The sequence below is a fragment of the Puma concolor genome, chromosome A1, assembly GCF_028749965.1.
Source record: "Puma concolor isolate L17-30 chromosome A1, mPumCon1.1.hap2, whole genome shotgun sequence".
Classification (NCBI taxonomy): Eukaryota; Metazoa; Chordata; class Mammalia; order Carnivora; family Felidae; genus Puma; species Puma concolor.
In genome coordinates, this window is record NC_141667.1 from 101348803 (window position 1) to 101374114 (window position 25312).

Below are 25312 nucleotides of genomic sequence, written 5' to 3' on the forward strand. Positions count from 1 at the left end.
CCTGCACCTCAGAAGTCCTCCTCATGCCTCTTTCCAGTCACTGGACTCCCAAGTAGAAGAACTATCCTGACTTGTAGCAGAATGGATTAGCTTTGCCCATTTTATACTTTACATAATAGGAATCATACAGTATGAACCCTTTTTTGTTGGTTTCGTTTGGTTAACATTGTGAAATTTATCCTTATTGTTTCCTGTTGTAGTTCTTTCAGCTTATGGAAACTTTTAGTAGGTTTAAGTTGTGAGATCATCAGTATGTTTTTTCATTTATGATTGTCAAAGCCACTCATGCACTCTTTGCCTTTTGAATCCAGAACAGAAAATAAATGAAGTTCTAAAGGTTAAGCAGTTGTCACATTTTGATTTGTGTAAAATAGAGGAGGCAAAGTGGTTGGCTATGTTGTTTATCATTTGTTCTTACTTTCAGCTGTGATTGCAGGTTAAAAATGGTTGCTTAAGCAGATTAATGTCAGCAAAACTCTTTTAGAGAAACTTACTTCCTATATATATGGTAATAGCTAAATTGGATATCATCACTTCTTTTTACCTATTAAAGTCTATAGTAGCTAACTGTTGTTTGCATGCTGGTAGTTAGAAGCATAAAAGTGCATTCTTCTGATCTGGATGAAACTTTAGGTAGAATTTATTGATATAGATGAGATTATAAGTGAAACATCTGGAGGTTGTGAAAGCTGATTTATAAATTGATTGTGTGTGGTTAAAAAAGTCAAGCTTCTTTACATTAAAGAATAGGTATGGTAAGACCTTTGTAAAAATTGCCATGAATGAAATAGTTACTACTGTGATATGCATGAGACAGAATAGAATTTTTAAAGCTAACCTTTTTCTTGAGGTTGGGGATCATGTGTTACTTACTTTTTTTATTTCTGATAACCAATTCCCTGTGTTGCTGCAGTAAATGTAGATGAACCGGGGAATTGTGAAATGCTTTATCAGTCCAGTCGATCTAAATTTAAGAGTATCTTTACCTGAGCTTTTTTTTTTTCCTTTAGCGAGTAAAAGTTAATTGGGCAAACTTTTTTTCTTGAATGAAGTTAAAGGCTAGAACTGATTTTTAAAATTTAGATAAAATGTACCTCACTTTAGATGATTTGTTTTAGAACTTCTGCTAGAAATAAATAAAAACGAGTGTTTAGATTGATGGCACAAGATGACCTAGTCAACATAAAGAGAAAAAGCAAAGATATTAGGGATTGACATTAATCAATAATAAACATATTGGGCTAATTCAAACTTGATATTTTTCTAAAAAACATTGAATATGACACAAATCTGAAATGAAGTTTCTAATTGAGGAGAAATTACTAAGTACAGTGACAAATATCATCTGCAAACAGACCATTTGAACTTGATGCTGTAGCATCTTTTTTCATATATTACTTGATTCTTAGCAACATCATCTTCATTTTGCTTGCATACTCATGTATTTTGTGCTTGTTCTTTAGTGGTCCATGATTTCTGTTTTTGTATATTAAGTTTTACAGGCATGATTCTCTACTGATGTTTTAAAAAACAAACAAACCATGAGTTCTTTGTATTTGTTCATAGTGTAACTTGTTGCTAGTAATGTAGAATGGGTAGTTCGCCTTTTTTCCCCTCATTATTGCTTTTGTACCATCAGGTGTTACAACATTTAGTGAGTTCTTTATTCTCCAAGGCCTAAGGAGGTCTGGGCCTTATAGAATAACTCACTTTATAGCACCAGTAGTAGGCATCCATTTTTGTTGAAGATCATTGATCCACAGGGAAGAAGAAAATCACTGGAGGGCCCTAATGAACTTAATAGATCAAAAAGTGTAGCATTGTGCTGGGCAGTGTTAGTGGAAGATCCTTCCTTTTGGAGAGCTCACAGTAGTGGAGATAGCTTATAAATATGTTATATGTTGTGAGTAAATATAAGTTCTGAGTGTTATAAAAACATAGAGAAGGTGGTATTAAAACTTTCTAGGAAATTAGGAAAAGGTTCCAAGCTGGGACTTGAAGATTGAATGGAAATTTACCAGGTGTGGGGTCTTGGGGATTCTAGGACTGCTTTCAGGCTGTGGCAACATTACATACAAAGATGTGAAGATGCCATAGCATGGTGTTCCTGGGGGAATTTTGGCTACAGCTCCCTGGTTTAGAGTAGGGAATAGGAGAGTACAAGTCATGAAGGTAGTTTGGGACAGGTTTTGTTGTATTAAGAACCTTTAAATGTTTTGAGTAGGGAAGTGACAAGAGGATGTTGTTTATTTGAAGGATATGTGTAAAGAATGGATTAAAGCATTATTTCCCACTTCAGTGATTTGAGTACTACTTTTTGAGACTGGTCATATCTGAATGTCAGCTATGTTATTATTTCCTTAATATTTTTCCTTAAATTCACCTTTTAAAGCAAATTATTTTAACTTCTTAAGCATTACTGTCTACAAAATGGATTCTCTTGGCTAGTTTTTCTGATATTTGGTAAATCATTTTTTTTTCTTAGAACCTAAAATAATCATGGGCACTCACTTGGGGAAACAGGGTGTTGGAATAAGTTTTAAAAATGTAGCTAAAGGAACTCTTCACACTCTTAAAAATGATTCAGAACTCCAAAGAGTTTTGTTTATGTGTGTTATAATTCATATTCAATCTTTAGATATTAAAACAAAACTTTAAAATATTTTAGTAATTCACTTAAACATAGTAAATCAACTAACTGTTGATGTAAGTTATACAGTTTTATGGGAAATAACCTATTATTTTCCAAAAGAAAAATAATTTCATTTGAGGAATCTTTTACACTGCCTTAGTTTTACAAATCTCTTTAATTTTGGGCATAACAGAATACAGCTGACATCTCATATCACCTTCTGTATTTGTTACTATATATGTATGTTTTTTATTTTTGATTGAACTTCTGAAGTAAGTCCAGCCTCATACATACAGGTGGTTGAGAAAAGGAAGAGTATTTTAATAGTCTTTTCAGAAAATTGTGCATGACTTTACCAGGCTTTTGACAAGTGGTAGTTTCTTAGTGCAATGTGAAGTCAAACCCTGTTAGTGAGTTTTTTCGTATTTTATTGTGTTAAAATCTGTTCTATTTTAGAATGGATCTAACATGCATGATACTGCAAACATTGTTTGGTACTGGCAATGAAGAGGGATTGGATTCAAGGTATATTTAGGAAATAAAATCAAACGGATTTGATGACTTCCTAAATGAGGGCTAGTGAATATGTCTGTTCCAAGACACAGGAACAGATTTAGGAGGAAGAATAATGAATTTTGACATGGATTCTTGTATAACATAGCACACAGTCTATCTCTCTGCTCCCCACCCAGTGTCAGATATTCCTATGAATTTTTCATAGCCTTGATAGTGTACTTGAAACATAGTGAATATTCAGTTCAGTAAATATTTTTGTTTTTAATTTTTAAGTTTATTTATTTTGAGAGAAAGAGAAGAGTGTGAGCAGGGGAGGGGCAGAGAGAGAGGAAGAGGCTCTCCCAAGCAGGCTCCATGCTGTCAGCACAGAGACCAATGTAGGGCTCCAACTCAGAAACTGAGATCTTGACTCAGGTCGAAACCAAGAGTCAGATGCTTAACCGACTGAGCCACCCAAACACCCCATCAATTCAGTAAGTATTTTTAAACTAAAGTTCCTTAGTTTTGGAGGGGAGGAGTTAAGATGGCAGAGCAGCATGGAGACCCTGAGGTTGTCTCATCCCTGAAATGCAGCTAGATCAGCACCAGACCATTTTGAACACCTAGGAAATTGATCTGAGGATTAACGCAACAATCTGCATAACTTGAGCCACAAAACTTGGCAGGTACTCGGTACAGAGAGGTGAACTGGTGGAGAGAAAAGCCATGGAGGGTAGGGAGCCATTTTCATGGAGAGAGCACAGAAAAAAAGGGGATAGTGCAGTGCATCAGGATTGTGCAAGAAAAGCACTCTCTGAAAGTAGCTGGAGAGAAAGAGAAAGAGTGAAAACACTTGCAGGGGACTGAACAAGAAATCTGTTCTCCAAAACTACTGACAGGGTGAAAGTAGAGGGTTTTAGTACCACCAGGATTCTATTAACATTGGAGAGCAGAGTCTGAAGTTTCAGAGCTCAGTGACTGGTGGTGCTCTAGGGAGGAATTAGGGTGAATCCCCAGGAGTAGGCAGCAGGGTCTGAGGGGTCCCTGTGTCACATGGGGAGAAGTGGTTCCCCTGCTTGGAGTACATTTGGTAAAGGCCATATGGCCTCTCCTGGGCCAAGGTCCCAGTGGACCCTGGAGAGCAGCCACGTTTGCTGGTATTGGGACAAAGATACCAGAGTGCAGTAAAACCTGATGCTGGCTGTGTGTTGTGGTTTGCGATAATTTCTGAAACTCTGCTGCTGCACTATTGCATGAATGTTTTCTGAGGCAAGCCGGCACCCGGCCATTGCTCAGTGAGACCCTCCCCCAGAGGGTTGGTGTGGGTCCATGCTGCAGGGTCCTCTCAAGTGTGGAGTTTTGAAACACAACCCCATGTGAGATAAAACTCTGGAGGGAGGTGGCACCTGGAAGGCAGGCGGACAGCTTACAGGGTAGAGACAGGGGGTGGACAGAGGCCTGAGATGGAGGAGAGGTACTTGATCACGGTTGGGTGAGAGCGCAAATGTCCTGTAACAGAGAGGAGGGAGCTGGGTGAAGCCATTTCCACTTCCCCCGTGCTTGCACACATGTGCCACCCCAGTAAGGTAAGCAGCGCCACCTATTGGAGAACAGAGCCCCACCCAACTGCGCCCATCAAGCACATCCCCCAGAAGATCAGCACAAGTCACTCCACCCGCTTAATGTACAGAACGCAGAGTGCTTCATAGTTTCATTTCTAGGGGAGACTGCATATAACTTCATTCGGGTTTCATTCTGTTTGCTGGTTCATTTGTTCATTTTCTTTGCTTCTGTTTTTGCTTAAATTGTTTCCTTTTTTTTCTTTCATGGATACAGAAAGAAAATTTTTTAAAATTTTTTTACTTTGATTTTTATTTAAACAAATTTTTTATTCTATTTCATTTTATTTTATTCTATTATTTAATTTTTTTAACTTTAACATTTTTTCTTTACCTTTTTTCTGTATTCTATCAAGCTTCTTTAAGCAAGCAGAAACACACCTAGGATCTAGCTTCTTCCTTTGTTTGATTTTTTTGTTTTGTTACTAATTTTTTAATATTTTTTATTTTATTAATTTTTTCTTCCTCCAAAATGACAAAATGAAGGAATTCACCGCAACAGAAAGAACAGGAAGAAATAACAGCAAGGGACTTAACACAGATATAAATAAGATATCTGAACCAGAATTTAGAACCATGTTAAGAATACTGGCTGGGGTTGAAAAAAGCATAGAAGACAGAAAAGAATCCTTTTTTGCGGAGATAGAAGAAATAAAATCTAGTCAGGCTGAAATTAAAAATGAAAACATGACAGCCCAAAACCTCTGACATGCAGCAAAGGCAGTCATAAGAGAGAAGCATATAGCAATTCACACCTTCCTAAAGAAGGAAGAAAAGTCTCAAATACACAACCTAACCTTACACCTAAAAGAGCTGGAAAAATAACAGCAAATAAAACCCAAAGCCAGCAGAAAAAGGGAAAAAATAAAGATTAGAGAACAAGTCAATGATCTTAAAATATAAAAAACAAAACAGTAGAACAGATCAATGAAATCAGGTGATGGTTCTTTGAAAGAATTAAGAAAAGTAGAATATTCCCTAGCCAGATTGATCAAAAAGAAAAGGGAAAGGACCCAAGTAAATAAAATCACGAGTGAAAGAGGAGAGATCACAACCAACACTGCAGAAGTACAAGCAATAGTAAGAGAATATGAGGAGCAATTATATGCAAACAAATTGGGCAGTCTGGAAGAAGTGGACAAATTCCTAGAAGCATATAAACTACCAAAACCGAAACAGGAAGAAATATAAAATTTGAACAGACCCATTAACAGTAAAGAAATTGGATCACAGACCAAAAATGTCCCAATAAAGAAGAGTTCAGGGCCAGATGGCTTTCTGGGGGAATTCTACCAAACATTTATTTTTTAAAAAAAAATTTTTTTTTTCAACGTTTATTTATTTTTGGGACAGAGAGAGACAGAGCATGAACGGGGGAGGGGCAGAGAGAGAGGGAGACACAGAATCGGAAACAGGCTCCAGGCTCTGAGCCATCAGCCCAGAGCCCGACGCGGGGCTCGAACTCACGGAGTGCGAGATCGTGACCTGGCTGAAGTCGGACGCTTAACCGACTGCGCCACCCAGGCGCCCCTCTACCAAACATTTAAAGAAGAGTTAACACCTATTCTTTTGAAGCAATTCCAAAGAATAGAAATGGAAGGAAAACTTCCAGACTGATTCTGCGAGGCCAGTATTACTTTGATTTCAAAACCAAAGATCCCACTAAAAAGGAGAACTACAGGGGCACCTGGGTGGCTCAGTCAGTTGGGCATCCGACTTTGGCCCAGGTCATGATCTTGGCAGTCTGTGAGTTCAAGGCACGCATCAGACTCTGTGCTGACAGCTCAGATCTGGAGCCTGCTTCGGATTCTGTGTCTCCCTCTCTCTCTCTGTCCCTCCCCCTTTCACACTCTGTCTCTCAAAAATAAACATTAAAAAAAATAGTGTTGGGAAAACTGCTCAGTGCAGAAGAATGAACTTGGACCACTTTTCTTACACCATATACAAAAATAAACTCAAAATGGATGAAAGACCTAAACCTAAGACAGGAAGTCATCAAAATACTAAAGGAGAAAACAGGCAACAACCTCTTTGACTTCAGCCACAGCAACTTCTTACTTGATAAGTCTCCAAAGGCAAGAGAAACAAAAGCAAAAATGAACTATTGTGGCCTCATCAAGATAAAAAACTTCTGCACAGCAAAGCAAACAATCAGCAAAACTAAAAGGCATCCAGCAGAATGGGAGAAGATATTTGCAGATGACGTGTCAAATAAAGGGCTAGTATCCAAAATCTATAAAGAACTTATCAAACTCCACACCCAAAACCCAAATAATCCAGTAAAGACATGGGCAAACGACATGAATAGACACTTTCCCAAAGAAGACATCCAGATGGCTAACAGACACCTGAAAAGATGCTCAACATCACTCATCAGAGAAATATAAACGAAACCCACAATGAAATACCACCTTGCACCTGTCAGAATGGCTAAAATTAAAAACTCCTAGCAACATCAGATGTTGGTGAGGATGTGGAGATGGGAATGCAAAAACTGCTTCAGCCACTCTGGAAAACAGTATGGAGGTTCTTCAAAAAATTAAAAATAGAAATACCTTATGAGCCAGTAATTGGATTACTAGGTATTTATCCAAAGGATATAGGAGTGCTGATTTGAAGGGGCACGTGCACCCCAATGTTTATAGCAGACCTATCAACAATAGCCAAAGTATGGGAAGCCCAAATAACTATCAACTGATGAATGGATAAAGGAGATGTGGTATATATATTCCATGGAATATTACTTGGTGATCAAAATAATGAAATCTTCCCATTTACAACAATGTGGATGGAACTACAGTGTATTATGCTAAATGAAATAAATCAGAGAAAGACAGGTGATTTCAGTTATATGTGGAATTTAAGAAACCAAACAGATGACCATAGGGGAAGGGAAGCAAAAATAATATAAAAACAGAGAGGGAAACAAACCATAAGAGACTCTTAAATACAGAGAACAAACTGAGGGTTGTTGGCTGTGTGTAGGGTGGGGGGAGGAGCTAAATGGGTGATGGGCATTAAGGAGGTCACTTGTTGGGATGAGCACTGGGTGATACATGTAAGTGATGAATCACTAAATTCTACTCCTGAAACAATTTTTACAGTATATGTTAACTAACTTGGGTTTCAATTTAAAAAAATAAACACGCTTAGTTTTTATAGTCACAGAAGACAACTTGCTCTTGTGTGTTTTTTTACATATTTATGGTATGAATGAATAAAATCAGAATATATAAGTAAACCAATAAGTTACATTACCAATGAGAAATTAACAAATTAACATGTAGAAGCTTACCTTTTTATACTAAATTTTACGTAAATACATAAATGCATTTTGGTTACATTTTTATAATTCCAATCTTTTTTATGGTATGTACATATCTTGAAGAATTAAAACGTTGAAAAAATAAAGAATATTTTAGCTTTAGAACCATATTTCTCATTTTTGTCAGAATTTTTATTTTCTGAACGATGCATGGAGTTTTTGATAGCTAAAAGTATTGTACCTATTGTTTCAACATAATACATTGTTACCATATGTTGCATATGCTTTACATATGTCTAACTGACATATAATATGCAAACTTAGTTTAAAATTTTTGTATATTTCTTTTTCAGAGAATAACAGAGGATCAACATGTTGTCCAACTTGAGGAAATTTGTAGTCAGTCATAAGAAAATACCCATCCTGCACGTTAATGTAAGTTTTTCTTGTAAAATTAAATGTACTTCAGCACGTTCAGTTCCTTTACTTCCCCAAAGGCCTAGTATACTCTTAGACTAGTGTATCTTTATTTTCAACAGTTTTTCTTAACAGGGAGTGTGGGAGAAACTGTAACAAAGAAGCAGCAGACCTTATCACTAGTCTGTAAATTCATTTGGCTACTTGAAAATTCACTGTGCAGCATTTTAAAGAATATCCTTTTGTATATTCCATTTTGAAGTCATTAGTGTCCCAAAGACTTACACAGGTTTTCTTTAGTGTGTTCATTGCTGATGCTTTCAGACTACATGCCTGTGACAGGTAGCTACTCTCTTACCCAGGTCAGTATGCAGTGGAAATTTAAATATCTTTGAGTCTATACTTTTGAAATATTTCTTAGGATAACAGTGTTTTATTGACAAAAACTTGCTAACTAATGTATAAGTGATATAGAAGACAGGCATGCATTCCAAGATAGCATTAAAAGGCAGATTGTGACAACCCCAAATTATTATACTAACTAGAATAATTCCAAATGTATTAGCAGCCATTAAATGTGTATCTAGTTGTTTGGGGATAAATTGGGATGGGTAATAATCAACCTCTGTGTGGAAACACTGGGAGAAGATACTAAAGAAACTTTTAAAAAATGCCAGTCCCTAGTTCTCCCAACTACCCCCCATCTCGCCAAATGTTTTTTAAAGTTTTCCACGTGATTCTAATTTGTAACCGCTTTTATAAATCCCCAAAACAGCTAATGGTTTTAGAGTTCATGACCCCCACCAGCTCTTAGCAGCTGTAGAGGGGAATCGAGAAGTAGCCAGGGTGAGAGTCCTGATTAACTTTTCTGGCTCTCTGGAAACTTCAGGGCTGTGGTTCTCAAACTGTAGCTGTCAGAATCACCTGGAGGGCTTGTAGAAATGCAGATTGTTCAGTACACCTGAAAGTAATACAACACTGTGTTCATTATACTTCAGTTAAATAAAAATTCCCACAGATTGTTTGCCTCTGTCCCCAGAGTTTGTTATTTTCTTGTCTGGAGTAGATCTGTAGAATTTGTGTTCCTTGTGATGTTAATGCTGCAGATCTTAGAGAACCATCATCTAAGATCAGCTCAAAATAGCAAGTCAGTTTTAGTTTTATTTTTGTTCTTTCCTGTAGTATAATTTTGGGTTGTCACTTTTTAAAGGAGCTAGAGTTAATAAATTCAGACTACTTTAAGGAGATTCAAAGTATTTCATCTTCTCACAAAGCATAGTTATGATGTTAGAAATGCTAAAATAAAATTAATGTCAGGGTTCTTTTTCTCCTCACTAGAATATGTGTTGCTCTAAAATGAGAGCAAGTTTACAAAGACTAAAGTCACATGTGCCTCTTGGAAGAAACTACAGTTCTCTACCAGGTACAAAATTTGATTCTCATTTTACTGCTTGTTTGCTTTCTCTCTTATTGGCAAGCATTCCATTTTCAGAATACTGCTTCCTTTTTACTTCTTGGCTATTTCCTTAAGATTATTATGAGTTGGATGTATTCTGATAGATGCCAGGGGTAGTAGGCCTGTGCTCCTTATCTGCTCCCCATCCACATGAGCTAAACAAAGAGAAAGGTTGGTGGCTTTAGTCGCTGGCTCAAAAGTTTAGCTGGTTGTCTATTTGTAGAGTGCTCTTGCTGTAAAATACTTATTTTCTAGTCCTTTTCTGGTTTTTATGCATAAGTATTTTCTGTCATTCGAGGTTTGCCCAAATTTATTTTAAAGGTTCTTAAGAGTAGTTGGTTAAATACTTATCTGGGATAGTTTACGTTAGGTAGTATGGCTATTCAAAGCTGGTAGCCTGAGCAACTAATTCTGATGGTCTTCTGTGTTTGAAGCAACCAAGCATATGGGAGACTCATTGAAACTAGTTGCATTCTGTTGCTGTTCGAATTACCATCTTTGTCATGTGAGAGTAATGGAGTAATGATACTGATTGTGTGACTGTTAAGGGCATGTGAATTTAATGGTCTGCAGTATTGGCTTGTATCTATGTTTCTATATTTTGCTCATCAAATTTATCTGTAGCCATACAGGCCATCCTTCAGTCTTCGAACTGCTAGGTTTTCAAAATACAATAGAACTGTTCTTAATTTATTGTAGAAGTTTTGCAAAACTGATTTAAATAGGTGTAGATTAAATTTATAAATGTAACTGCATTTTTGCTTTAAAATTAATAAAATATATAATTATGGAGTAAATTATTATGGGCTTTTTGTATTTGAGAAATACTACTTGGCCTTTTAGAAGTCTTAGATTGTTATAGCTCCAATTCACTGATACTTCCCAGGCCATCGTTAAAGATATTGTATGCTTGGAAGTACTGAGGGAAGATGGGTTTCAAATTGTACAGAAATTCATCGTCATCTGATATGAGGATCACTCTTAACTCTTTAGGCCTTGACATTGCAGGTTCACAGGACTGTGCATTTTATTTTTCTTTGGTTCAGGAGCTGTTGCCTTAAGATCATTGCTATGAACATTCTTCTATATTTTTTATGTCTATTGTAGAATTGTAGAAAGTGGCAAAGATTAGGGGCACCTGGGTAGCTAAGTCGATTGACCTCAGTCAGTTGGTTCAGGTCATGATCTTGCGGTTAGTGAGTTTGAGCCCCACATCGGGCTCACTGCTGTCAGCACAGAGCCTGCTTTGATTTTCTAGCCCCCTCTCTCATACCCTCTGTCTGCCCCTCTCCTGCTTATGCTCTGTCAAAAATAAATAAACATTAAAAAAAGTGGGAAAGATTGGGGTAAATTTATATTTTTCTAAGGATGTCTTCTAGAAATTTATGTTTGAAAATTTACCTTATCATCATCCATTGCCTTTTCTTTAGAGATATAACTTTTAGGTAAAAGAAAGTTTTATTTATCTTGGATTTTACTGTACTTGGAATTACTGTATTTGCTTAAAATTATTTTAACTTCTTTGTCAATTAAAGGAAAATTTCTTAAACTTTTCAATTATAACCCTCTTTCCATTAGGTTTGATAGGAAATGATATCAAATCCCTTCATTCTGTCATCAATCCTCCCATAGCTAAGTAAGTACTATCATTGATACTGTCTGTTTCATTCACTGTGTGAAAAGGTAAAGGTTTCTGTCATGGGCTTAATTTAGCATTGTTAATTTAGCTTTCTGCCCTCGCTAACTATAAATAGATGTTGGTATATATCTTTAAAGCTATTCTTTTTTCCATTTCAGTGCTAAATATTTTTAATGTAGCAGCAGCACAATTTTCATAGAACTAAAAGTAAAATTCACAAGATTGTAGTTAGCTGTTATTTAGCTGTTTTGTCAGAATAATGTGGTAGGGATGTATTTTCTGGTTTTGTCGTTTTTATGAAATACTAACTAGCTTTGAAATTTGCATAGCATATAGAATACATATTTTGGTTTTACGGTTTTAGTAATGACCACTATGTAACACATGCTTTTTTTTTTTTTTTTTCTCCACCTTTCAAACAGAATCCGAAATATTGGAATTATGGCTCATATTGATGCAGGCAAAACTACCACCACAGAAAGAATATTGTACTATTCTGGATACACAAGATCGCTGGGAGGTTAGAATGGATTCCTCCTCACCCCAACCCCCATTAGCAAAAACATCACTGGAAAATGTTTTAAGAAGTCAACCTAGAGATCTTGAGTATGGCATGGAAGTACTGATGTCTAAACCACAACATAAAGATAAGGTAGTTGCAACACCCACCAAAGCGTTTTCTTAGGTTCAACTCAACATTCAGACTCACAGGACTATCTTGGACAACAATTCGCCCTCGTCTACTCAGAATGCTATAGGACAGGAACCATAGCTTCCCCGCATACCAGCAATAGGTGTTTCTTTCTGCAGCAGTCCTTAATGCAGTGCACATAGCTATCTGGGAACTAACTTCTTTGGCCACTCAAAAGTGACAGTACAGGGACGCCTGGGTGGCTCAGTCGGTTAAGCGTCCGGCTTCAGCTTAGGTCATGATCTCGCGGTTCGTGAGTTCAAGCCCCGCGTTGGGCTCTGTGCTGACAGCTCAGAGCCTGGAGCCTGCTTCGGATTCTGTGTCTCCCCTTCTCTCTCCCCCTCCCCTGCTCATGCTCTGTCTCTATCTCTCAAGAATAAATAAACTTAAAAAAAAAAAAATTTTAAAGTGACAGTACAGTTTAAGGCAACAGAATTCACAGGAGCTACCCTGGCTTACAAGCTTCAGGCCCCTTAGGACCCAAAACCTCTCATTACAGCTCCGTGGGCTCTCTTCCAGATTTACTAGAAAGGCTATGCCATATCCCACTCAGGGGAGCTTAAGGTTGTGTATCTCCATCAAGTACTTACAATTCATGTATAGCTCTTCCCAATTCAGATGTACCTTACCAATCACAAATTATTTTTTCTGTAAGATATGTTGCTGTGGTGTCTGGGTGGCTCATTCATTGGAATGCCCGACTCTTGATTTCGGCTCAGGTTATGATTTTACGATTTGTGGGCTCAAGCCCTGTGCTGACAGCCTGGAGCCTGCTTGGGATTCTCTCTTTCCCTCTTTCTCTGTCTCTCCTATACTCAGACGTGTGTGCACACATGCTTCTGCTCAAAATATTTTAAAAAGAGAGAGAGATTTTGCCTGGCAACATAATTGACATACTTGTGTTCTCTGGTTTCTAGAAGAAAAGAACAAGAAAGTTAATTGAATCAAATTCTCTTGCAGAAGAAGAAAGGATTTTGTTAATCCAATTCACAGTAGAAATAGTAGCAGTAGTAGTAGTATTTACTTAAGTTTTGATTTTATTTTTTAATTATAAGATGTCAAAAATGGTAGTTCTTGACCAGTCTTGCACATTTGAATCCCCATGTAATTTTTTTGTTTTATTTTGTTTTTAAATAACAGTGCCTTAGCACCACGCTGGAAATTAAGATTCAGCAAGTATGTGGTATCGCCTGGTTGTCTGTATTTTTGTGTTATGTATTTTAAAACTCTGTATTTATCATATACACATTTATGATTGTTGTGTTTCTCTGACAAATCAACTTTTTTATCATTATAAAGTACCAATCTTTATCTCTGGTAAAACATTTTGTTCTGAAATTTGAGATGGAGGTCCTCATGTTCATAATACCAGAAGTGGAAATCTTTTTCAAAAGCTCCACAGAGATTTTGAAATGCATTATACTGAGAACCATTTCTCTAGACCTTGAAATTGGTTGAGGGCTTAGCATAGTATTTATAGAAGAAAAGAACACCCAGGATTAGAATATTCATGCTGATAGTTTCTGAAATGTATGAACACATGCATTTCTCATAGAATTACTGCTGTGTAAGTGGGGATATAACAGCAAAATGTGGAACATTATTAGGCTTCTTCTCTTGTATCACAGATATGATGATAATTCTTTTCTCACACCCCCAGTTTGTATTCCTGAAGTGAGGATCCAGATTAGGTGGGCAATTTTCAAGGCAACCTTTTTTTTAATTGTGGTAAAAAATATACACATATAAGAAAACATTTACCATATTAGGCATTTCTGAGTGTACATTTAAGTAGTGTTAAGTACTGTTGGCAGTCTTCAGAACTTTTTAATCTCGCAAAACCCAAATGCTATACCCATTAAATAATAACTCCATGTTTTTCCCTCTGCCCAGCCCCTGGAAACTATCATTCCACTTTGTCTTTCTATGAATTTGACTACTCTAGATAACTCATATAAGTGGAAAGAATCATACAGTATTGGTCTTTTTGTGACTGGCTTATTTATTTATTTTTTAAATTTTTTTTTTTAACGTTTTATTTATTTTTGAGACAGAGAGAGACAGAACATGAATGGGGGAGGGTCAGAGAGAGAGAGAGAGGGAGACACAGAATCTGAAACAGGCTCCAGGCTCTGAGCGGTCAGCACAGAGCCTGACACGGGGCTCGAACTCACAGACCTCGAGATCGTGACCTGAGCTGAAGTCGGCCACTTAACCGACTGAGCCACCCAGGCGCCCCTTGACTGGCTTATTTAATACTTAGCCTGTGTCCACAAGATTTGTCCCAACGGGAGCACTTGGGTGACACAGTCTGCTAGGTGTCCCAATTTTTGGTTTCTGCTCAAGTCATGATCTCATCACGTTTTGTAAGTTCGAGCCCCGTGTCAGTCTCTGTGTGGACAGTGCGCGGCCTGCTTGGGATTCTTTCTCTCTATCTACCCCTCCCCTGCTCTCTCTGAGAATAAATAAATAAATAAACTTTAAAGAAAAAAAAAGATTTGTCTCTATGACAGCTCTGTCTTTACGACAACTCTATACATCGTTATGCTCACCACAAGTATAACTACCATCTGTTACCGTACAACACTATGACAGTGCCGTCGACTGTATTCCCTGTGCTGTACCTTTCATCCCCAGCTCTTATTCATTTCATAACTAAAAACCTCCCACTCCCTTATACCCAGTTGCCCATCCCCCTGCTTCCCTTCCCTCTGGCTACCATCACTTCTCTGTATTCACAGGTCTGCTTTTGCTTTTTGTTTGTTTTAGATTGCACTTAGTGAAATCACATGGTACTTGTCTTTCTGGGTATGACTTATTTCACTTAGCATGATACCCTCTGTTTTTCGGATGGCAGGATCTCATTCTTCTTTGTGACTGTGTAATATGTAATATTCCAGTGTGTGTGTGTGTACATGTGTCTATATATGTGTGTACGTATATATATATATATACACACACGTACACACACACACACACATATATATATATATATACACACATGTACACACACACACACACACACACCGGAATATTATGTGTATATATATATGTGTACGTATATATATATACACACACACGTACACACACACACATATATATGCACATGTACACGTATATATATATACACACACACACGTAAACACACACACACACATATATATATCACATCTTATGTATTGTGGGACACTTAGGTTGCTTCCATTATCTTCGCTATTGTTAATGCTACAGTGAATTTGGGGGTACAGATATCTTTGTTTTGTTTTTTCTTTTTTATCATTTTCTTTTTTCATCATAATTATACTCTTTAATTCTCATGCCCTGTTTCCCCCATCCCCCACCCACTCTGTTAACCATCAGTTCTCTATAGTTAAGAGTCTATTTCTTGATTTCTTTCTTTTTTTCTCCTTGTTTTGTTTCTTTGTTTTTCATTATTTTGTTTGTTAAATTTCACAGATAAGTGAGATCATATGATAGTCGTCTTTCTCTGAATTATTTCGCTTAGCATTACACTTTCAGCTCTATCCATGTTGTTGCAAATGTCAAGATTTTACTTTTTTATGGCTGAATAGTATTCTGTGTGTGTGTGTGTATCCTACATCTTTATCCATTCATGTATTGATGGACATTTGAGCTGCTTCCGTATCTTAGCTATTGTAAATAATGCTTCAGTAAACATAGGGGTCCATATATCCCTTTAAATTAGGCTTTTTGTATTTTGGGGGGTAGATACCCAGGAGTGTGATTCCTGGGTCCTAGGGTAGTTCTATTTTTAACTTTTTGAGAAAGCTCCACTGTTTTCTAGAGTGGCTCCGCCAGTTTGCATTCCCACCAACAGTAAAAGAGGGTTCTTTTTTCTCCACATTCTCATCAGTACTTGTTATTTCTTGTGTTTTTGATTTTAGCCATTCTGGTAGGTGTGAGGTGATACCTCATTGTGATTTCGATTTGTGTTTCTCTGATGATGAGTGATGTTGAGCATCTTCGTGTGTGTGTTAGCCATCTGTCTTCTTTGCAGGTATGTCTGTTCACATCTTCTGCCCATGTTTTAATTGGATTATGTGTTTTTTTGGGTGTTGAGTTGTATCAGTTCTTTATATGTTTTGGGTACTAATCAGATATGTCATTTGCCTATATCTTCTCCTATTCAATAGGTTGGTTGCCTTTGAGTTTTGTTGATCATTCCCTTCACTGTGCGGAAGCTTATTATTTTGATGTAGTCCGAATAATTTATTTTTGCTTTTATTTCCCTTGCCTCAGGAGACATACCTAGAAAAATGTTGCTATGGCTGATGTCAGATGACTTTCTGTGCTCTTTTCAAAGGTTTTTATGGTTTCAGGTCTCAACATTTAGGTCTTTAATCCATTTTGAGTTCATTTTGTGTATAGCGTAAGAAAGTGGTGCAGTTTCATTCTTTTGCTTATAGCTGTCTAGCTTTCCCAGCACTGTTCGTTGAAGAGACTGTCTTTTTTCCACTGGTTATTCATTCTTCTTTTGTTAAAGATTAATTGACCATATATTGTGGGTTTATTTCTTAGTTTTCTGTTCTATTACACTGACCTCTGTGTCTGTTTTTATGCCAGTGCCATACTGTTTAATTACTACTGCTTTGTAATATAACTTGAAATCTGGAATTGTGATACCTCCTGTTTTGTTGTTCTTTTTCAAGATTGCTTTGGCTCTTCTACATCTTTTGTGGTTTCATACAAATTTTAGGATTGTTTTAGTTCTGTGAAAAATGCTGTTGATATTTTGGTAGGGATTACATTAAATCTATAGATTGTTTGAGGTAGTCTGAACATTTCACCAGTATTTGTTCTTCCAGTCTGTGAATGTCTTTCATTCCTTTGTGTTGTCTTGAATTTCTTTCATCATTGTTTCATAGTTTTCAGAGTATAGGTCTTTCACCTCTTTGGTTAAATTTTTTCCAAGGTATTTTATTGTTTTGGGTACACTTGTAAATAGGCTTGTTTTCTTCTTTTCACTTTCTGCTACTTTGCTATTAGTGTGTAAGAATGCAACAAATTTCTGCACATTGATTTTGTATCCTGCAACTTTATTGAATTCATTTATCAGTTTTAGCAGTTTTTTGGTGGAATCTTTAGGGTTTTCTGTATGTAGTATTGTGTCAGATGGAAATAGTGCAAGTTTTACTTCTTTCTTACCAATTTGGATCCCTATTATTTCTTTTTCTTATCTGATTACTATGGCTAGGACGGCCAGTACTATGTTGAATTAAAGTGAGAGTGGATATCTGTGTCCTGTTCTTTACCTTAAGGGAAAAGTTTTCAGTTTTTCATGATAGAGTGTGATGTTGGCTGTGAGTTTTTCATAGAAGGCCTTTATCATATGAGGTATGTTTCCTTCTTGACCTATTTTGCACAGGATTTTTATCATGAATGGATGTACTTTGTCAAGTGCTTTTTATGCATCTGCTAAAATGATTATACAGTTTTTATCCTTTCTCTTATCACATTGATTGTTTGCAAATACTGGATCGCCCTTGCATCCCTGGAATAAATCCCACTTGATTGTGGTATATGGTTTTTTTAAATGTATTGTTGGATTTGGTTTGCTCATATTTTGTTGAGGTTTTTTTGCATCTATATTCATGAGAAATATTGGCCTATAGTTCTCTCTTTTTTTGTGTGTGTGGTTTCTGTTTGGTTTTGGTATCGAGATGATACTGGCCTCGTTGAATGAATTTGGAAGTTTTTCTTCCTCTTGTGTTTTTCAGAACAGTCTGAGGAGAATAGGTATTAACACTTAATTAAATGTTTTGTAGCATTCCTGTGAAGCCGTCTGGTCCTGGACTTTTGTTTTTTGAGAGTTAAAAAAAATTTTTTTTTAATGTTTATTTTTGAGACAGAGAGGGAGAGAGTGAGAGAGAGAGACACAGAGTGGGGAAGGGGCAGAGAGAGAGGGAGACATGGACTCCAAAGCAGGCTTCAGGCTCTGAGCTGTCAGCACAGAGTCCCACGTGGGGCTTAAACTCACCAACTGTGAGATCATGACCTGAGCTGAAGTCAGACACTTAACTGACTGAGCCCTCAGGCATTGCTTTTTTTCTGAGTTTTTTGATGACTGATTTCATTGCAGGTAATTGGTCTGTTCAATTTTTCCATTTCTTTCACCATAGGTTGGGTAGGTTATATGTTTCTAGGAATTTATCCATTTCTTTTAAGTTGTCCATTGTGTTGGCATTTAGGTTTTCATAATATTCTGTAACAATTATTTGTATTTATTTGGTGTTGATTGTTATTTCTCCTCTTTCATTGGTGATTTTGTTTATTTGGGTACCCCCAACCCCTCTTTCTCTGCTTTTTTTTTTTTTCTTTATGAATCTTGCTACGGGTTTTTCAATTTTGTTGATCCTTTCAGAGAATTCTTTCTTGCTTTCGTTGATCCATCCTATTGGGTTTTTTGTTTTTTTACTTTCTGTGTCATTTATTTCTGTTCTAATCTGTATTTTCTTCTTTTGCTGGGTTTGGGTATTATGTGTTCTTTTTCTAATCCCTTTAGGTGTGAGGTTATGTTGTTTGAGATTTTTCTTGCTTCTCGAAGTAAACCTGTATTGCAATAGTACACTAATCTCTTAGAACCACTTTTGCTGCTTCCCGAAGTTTTTGAATCATTGTAATTTTCATTTTTGTTTCCATGTAATTTTTTTATTCTTTGATTTCTTGGTTGACCCATTCATTGTTTACTAGCATGTCATTTAACTTCCATGTATCTGTGGTCTTTGCAGAACCTTTCTTGTAGTAGCTTTCTAGTTTCATAGCGTTGTAGTCAGGAAAGATGCATGGTATGACTTTGATTTTTATAATTTGTTAAGACTTGTTCTGTGGCCTAAATATGTGATCTGTTCTGGAGAATGTTCTGTGTGTGTTTGAAAAGAATGTGTTTTCTCCTGTTTTAGATGGAATGTTCTGATACTCCTGTTATATCCATCTGGTCCAGTGTGTCATTCATAGCCACTATTTCCTTGTTTATTTTCTGGTTTGATGATCTCTCCATTGATCTAAGTGGGGTATTCAAGTCACTTTACTATTGTTGTGTTACTTTTGATTAGTTCCTTTATGTTTGTTGCTAACTGTTTTATGGAATTGGGTGCTTTCATGTTGGGTGCATAAATATTTACAATTGTTATTCTGCTGTTGGATTGTACCCTTTATTATTCAGTGGTTTTTGTCTCTTGTTACAGACTTTGTTTTCAAGTCTATTTTGTCTGATATAAGTATGGCTATCCTGCCTTTCTTTTGACATCCATTTGCATGATGAATGTTTTTCTGTCCCTCACATTCAATCTCCAAGTGTCTTTCTGTCTGAAATGAGTTTCTTGTAGGTAGCATTTAGATGGGTCTTGTTTTTATTCATTCTGTCACCCTGTGTCTTTTGATTGGAGTGTTTAGTCCATTTACATTCAAAGTAATTACTGATCAGTATGTATTTTTGCCATTTTGTTACTTGTTTTGTGGTTGTTTTTGCACCTTTTTTCTGACCCTTTCTTTCATGGTTTGTTGGCTTTCTTCAGTGATATACTTGGATTCCTTTTTCTTCATTCTTTGCATATCTATTACTGGTTTTTATTTTGTGATTACCATTAGGTTTGTGTAGAACCTCTTCTGCATATAGTAGTGTATGTTAAGTTGATGGTTGCAGAACTTTAAACCCCTCTGTAATCCCACCCCCCATGCTTTTGGTATAGGATGTCATTTTTACATCCTTTTATTTTCTGAATATTTTAACTGGTTTTTACAGAAGCATTTACTTTCTTTTTTTATTTATTTTTTTTTATTTTAAAAAAAAAAATTTTTTTTTTCAACGTTTATTTATTTTTGGGACAGAGAGAGACAGAGCATGAACAGGGGAGGGGCAGAGAGAGAGGGAGACACAGAATCGGAAACAGGCTCCAGGCTCCGAGCCATCAGCCCAGAGCCCGACGCGGGGCTCGAACTCACGGACCGTGAGATCGTGACCTGGCTGAAGTCGGACGCTTAACCGACTGCGCCACCCAGGCGCCCCGCATTTACTTTCTTTAAAAAAATTTTTTGTGATGTTTATTTTTGAGAGAGAGAGACAGACAGAGCATGAGTAGTATTGGGGCAGAGTCTGAAGCAGGCTCCAGTTCACCCCGGGGCTTGAACTCACAAGCTGTGAAATCATGACCTGAGACAAAGTCAGACACTTAACCGACTGAGCCACCCAGGTGCCCCTGGAAGTATTTTCTTTTAATGTTTTTTTGTGTTTTTTACTTTTTTACACTTTTACTTAGGTGCTTTGCTTCCCACTCAAAGAGTGCCCTTTAGTATTTCTTGTAGGACTGGTTTAGTGGTCTTTTTTTTTTTTTTTTTTTTTTCAACATTTATTTTTTATTTTTGGGACAGAGAGAGACAGAGCATGAACGGGGGAGGGGCAGAGAGAGAGGGAGACACAGAATCGGAAACAGGCTCCAGGCTCCGAGCCATCAGCCCAGAGCCTGACGCGGGGCTCGAACTCACTGACCGCGAGATCGTGACCTGGCTGAAGTCGGACGCTTAAACGACTGCGCCACCCAGGCGCCCCTGGTTTAGTGGTCTTAAACTCCTTTAGTTTTTGTTAGTGTGAGAAAGTCTATCTTTCAATTCGAAATGATAACCTTGCTGGATAGAGTATTCATGGCTGCAGAAAATCCTTTCAGCACTTTGAATATATCATGCCACTCCTGTCTGGCCTGCAGTTTCTGTCTGAAAAAACCACTGATAGCCTTATGGCATTTCTTTGTATGTAACTGTCTTCTTTTCTCTTGCAACCTTTAAAATTCTTTATCATAATTTTTTTTCATTTTATTTTATTTTTTTAACGTTTATTTATTTTTGAGACAGAGAGAGAGACAGCATGAACGGGGGAGGGTCAGAGAAAGGGAGCCACAGAATCTGAAGCAGGCTCCAGGCTCTGAGCTGTCAGCACAGAGCCCGATGCGGGGCTCGAAATCATGGACCGCGAGATCATGACCTGAGCCGAAGTCGGACGCTTTTACTGACTGAGCCACCCAGGCGCCCCTTTTCCATTTTAATTCATGTGTGTCTTTGTGTGGAATCCCTTGAGTTGCATTTGTTGGGGAGTTTGAATTTGTTGTGGCAATTTGTTTGTTGGGGGTTGAATTTGTTGGGACAATTTGTTGTGCGTCCTGAATCTGGATCTCTGTTTCCCTCCTCACATTTGGGAAGTATTCAGCTATTTTTTCTTCAGATACATTTTCTGCCACCCTTTCTCTCTCTTCTGGGATCCGTGTAACATGAATGTTACTATGCTTGATTGAGTGAGAGTTCTGTAAGTCAGTTCTTATTATGCAGTATTTGTCTCTCATCTGTTCATCTTGATTGCTTCCCATTTCTCTATCCTCCGGGTCACTGATAACATTCCTTTGCTTCCTGTAGCCTACTTTTTATTCCATTTATTATATTTTTTTGTTTCATTTATTGAGTCTTCATGTCTGATGTTATTTTTTTCTGTCTTTGCTAAGGGTCTCAACAATATCCTCCACTCTTTTCTCAAGTTTAGTGAGTATCTTTGCGATCATTATTCTAAATTCTCTACCAGGCGTAGTAATTTCTGTTTCACTTATGTCTCCTGTTGTGATTTTGTCATGTTCTTTCATTTGGGACATATTCCCCTGTCTCCTCATTTTGTCTACCTCTCTGTGTCTGTTTCTGTGTATTAGGAAAGTCAGCCATATCTCCTGCTGTTAAAAGTAGTGGCTTTATGAAGAAGAGGTCTTGTAGTGCCCTGCAGTGCACTGTTCCCTATTCACCAGAAAGTGACACTTCAGAGGAGTCTGCTGTATGTTGCTTGCGTTGCTTTGCTTGCGTTGCGTTGCTTGCGTCCTACTATTGTGCTTTCTCTTTCAGTCCAGACTTTTGCACTGACTATCTGCCTCTTGTGGGCGGTGCTTGCTTTCTGTGGTATTAGACCCAGGCAGGGCGGCTTGAGAGGGCATGACCATAGGAGGGCTCAGGGGCCAGGCAGCAGTGTTAACCAAAATTTGCACCGAGTCAGTAGTCCCAGGCCAGATCCCCTAAATCACGGTGGTGGCCAGCGGCGTGGCATGTGTTAGCTGGACACAAAGCACACGGCTGAGGTAGTGACAAGAAGCGTACGGGTCTGTGTGTGGTGGCTGGGGGCATTCAACTTTAGCAAAATCTGCACTGAGCTGCTAGACCTGGCTAGATCTGCCAGAGTGCGATGGCCACAGGGCCACAGCACGCGGAGGCAGTGATTGGGTGGGGCGCACGCAGTGTTAATAAAATTTGCCCTGAGCCCAGGGCCTAGGCCAGCATACTTAGAGTGGGTGATTCCTCAGGAGAACTCAAGGCACAGCGCACTGCTGGCGCTACCTCACGGGTGTCTGTGCAGCACTGCCTCCCGCCTGTGTCTGTTTATGCTGGAGGGTGGGAGAAAAAATGGCACCGCACCTGCCAGTTCCTTTGTTCTCAGAGGAATTCCTCAGTGTGCTCTGAAATCTCTATAAACAGATCTCTTTGCCTTTGTGCAAGCTGTCACGTCTGTGTTGACTCTTCTAAAGGTCCTCGTCTCTTTAAGGGCGGGGACCTGGCTATCACGTGCACTCCTGGCTACCCAGTGCTGAGTCACCTGACCTTCAGAGCTCTAGACTCCCAACTCCCCTAGTTATACAGAGTCATGGAGTTCAGTGCCTCTGGTTTTCAAGGCTGGAAGCTATGGGCATTCTTTTTTCCTATGTAAACTCCCCGGTGCTTTGCCTTCTCTGTGACCACAGCTTCCTTTCTCCTGTGGGCAGTGCTCCTGGCTGCCTTTCTGCCCTTTCTAACCTCTCCAGGGCTGGCTTCCTGTATTTGGCTGTGGAGTTTGTTCTGCTAGTCTTCAGATCACTCTTCAGTTTATTGACTCAGATGTGAGTGATATGTAGCTGTAAAAGTAGGATGGGATGAGCTTAGGGTCCTCTTACTCCACCATCTTGCATCCCCTCCTCATACAAATGTTTTACAAGTTTAGAGCTTTTGGGCACCTGGGTGGCTCAGTAGGTTAGTTGTTCAGCTTCGGCTCAGGTCATGATCTAGTGGTTCGTGGGGTTCGAGCCCTGCATCGGACTCTTTGCTGACAGCTCAGGGCCTGGAGCTTGCTTCGAATTCTGGGTCTCCCTTTCTCTCTGCCCCTCCCCTGCTCACGCTCTGTCTCCCTCTCTCAAAAACAAATAGATGTTAAAAAGATAAGTAAATAAAAACTTGGCGCTTTTGGTTAGGTATTTGGTCTTTGTCTCATTAATGATGTTTGTTTTCTTGGTTTGTTATTTTGTGAGTAACTGGCAACACTAATTTTTAACATCGATATTTGGGGCTCCTGAAAAATAAATTTTTCTTTTCTTCCCCCAGTTGGCACATATGTATACATATGTTTATATACATCTATACATACACAAACAGGAAAAGTGGTTATCATTTTTAGAGGTTTAATGCTGACATAAGTAGTGGTAGTATAAGGCCATGATCACTTGTGGTTTTGAATTTTGAATGGTAACGATAAACTCATTTTTACTTCTTTTACTGTATAAATTTAATGAGAGTACAAGAATTTTAATGCAGAATAATTTAGTAGTCAAGGTGAACTTTATCCGTAACTTTTTACTATAGAAGTTCCACCAAGACTATTTTCATTTGTACACATAAGTGTCTTTGGCTGGGGGGTGGGGCGGGGGGGGCGGATTTAGTAATCAGAAGGATTTGTAAAGGAGAATTTTACTTGGGAGGAGTTTTTTCTTTACCTTGTTCCCTGTAGCTACCATTTACTTACCATTTACTGGGCTAGGTACTTTATGTAGTCTCATTTTATTCTACGGCAACCCAGCGAGGTTGCCTTTGTTAACCTTGTAGTACAAATTAGGTTAAGTAGCTTGCTCAGGTTCATACAGTAGTAATGGTAAAGTTGGGATTTAAATCGAGATCTGTCTGTGCTCTTTTCATTGCACTACCCTCCCTCCTGTCAAGGGATCAGATATGAGAAACATAAAAAGGGATAATGAAAGGTAAACTAGGGGAAAAAATGAAAAAATAAAAAGTTTAGAAAAATTAAAATATTTAGGATTTAATCTTAGAGAAAAAATATTTTTTATGGAAAAATTACTCATTTTGCTGGAAAAGCTTTTCTAGAACAAGGACTTATGTAGAGTAAGATTAAGGCCTCTAGATATTAAGCCAAATATTTTATAAACAGTCTTAAAGCAAATTAAACTGTCATGTAGATATCTTATCTCAATGGAATATACTTGGTATGAAGCCTAACAGTGTCATCTCTTTCCTTGTCAGATGTTGATGATGGAGATACAGTGACAGATTTCATGGCTCAAGAGCGAGAAAGAGGCATTACTATTCAGTCTGCTGCTGTTACGTTTGATTGGAAGGGATATAGAGTCAATTTAATTGATACGCCAGGTATGGTGCTGTTTGAGCAACGCAGAGGTGCTGCATCATTTGAGGTTTTTATTCATGTTTGTGTTTCCTTTTAAATTGTGGTCAAAAATATATCATAAAATTTACCACCCTAACCATTTTTAAGTGTACAGCTCAGTAGGTAAGTATATTTACATTGTTGTGAAACTGATGTCCAGGAGTACTTAGTCTTGCACAACTGAAACTATATATCCATTATATAACTGCTACTCTTTGTCATCTGCTTCCATTGCTGGTAATTACTCTTCTACTTTGTAATCTAGGAGATTACTTTAGATACCTCATATGAGCAGAATCATACAGTTTTTCTCCTTTTGTGGGTGACTTACTTTGCTTAGCATGAAATCTTTCAAGGTTTATCTGTCTTATAATATGTGAGAGGATTTCCTTTATTTTATTTTTTTTTTTAATTTTTTTTTTCAACGTTTATTTATTTTTGGGACAGAGAGAGACAGAGCATGAACGGGGGAGGGGCAGAGAGAGAGGGAGACACAGAATCGGAAACAGGCTCCAGGCTCTGAGCCATCAGCCCAGAGCCTGACGCGGGGCTCGAACTCCCGGACCGCGAGATCGTGACCTGGCTGAAGTCGGACGCTTAACCGACTGCGCCACCCAGGCGCCCCGGATTTCCTT

The 25312-nt window shown here is 38.0% G+C and overlaps 1 protein-coding gene across 6 annotated transcripts in view; it reads left to right on the forward strand.

Annotated features, from left to right (window-relative positions):
* The window catches only part of GFM2 (GTP dependent ribosome recycling factor mitochondrial 2), a 74408-nt gene that overhangs the window by 2970 nt on the left and 46126 nt on the right, over window positions 1-25312 (forward strand). For 5 of the 6 annotated variants that reach the window (XM_086698848.1, XM_025924269.2, XM_086698833.1 and 2 more), the window contains exons 2-6: window positions 8365-8446; window positions 9767-9851; window positions 11463-11520; window positions 11946-12043; window positions 24536-24661. In XM_086698848.1, the coding sequence (XP_086554974.1) occupies window positions 8384-8446; window positions 9767-9851; window positions 11463-11520; window positions 11946-12043; window positions 24536-24661 (430 nt within the window). In that variant the 5' untranslated portion in view covers window positions 8365-8383. Of the gene's footprint in view, window positions 1-8364; window positions 8447-9766; window positions 9852-11462; window positions 11521-11945; window positions 12176-24535; window positions 24662-25312 lie in introns of those variants that run through there. The other variant, XM_086698854.1, reaches the window with a different exon arrangement.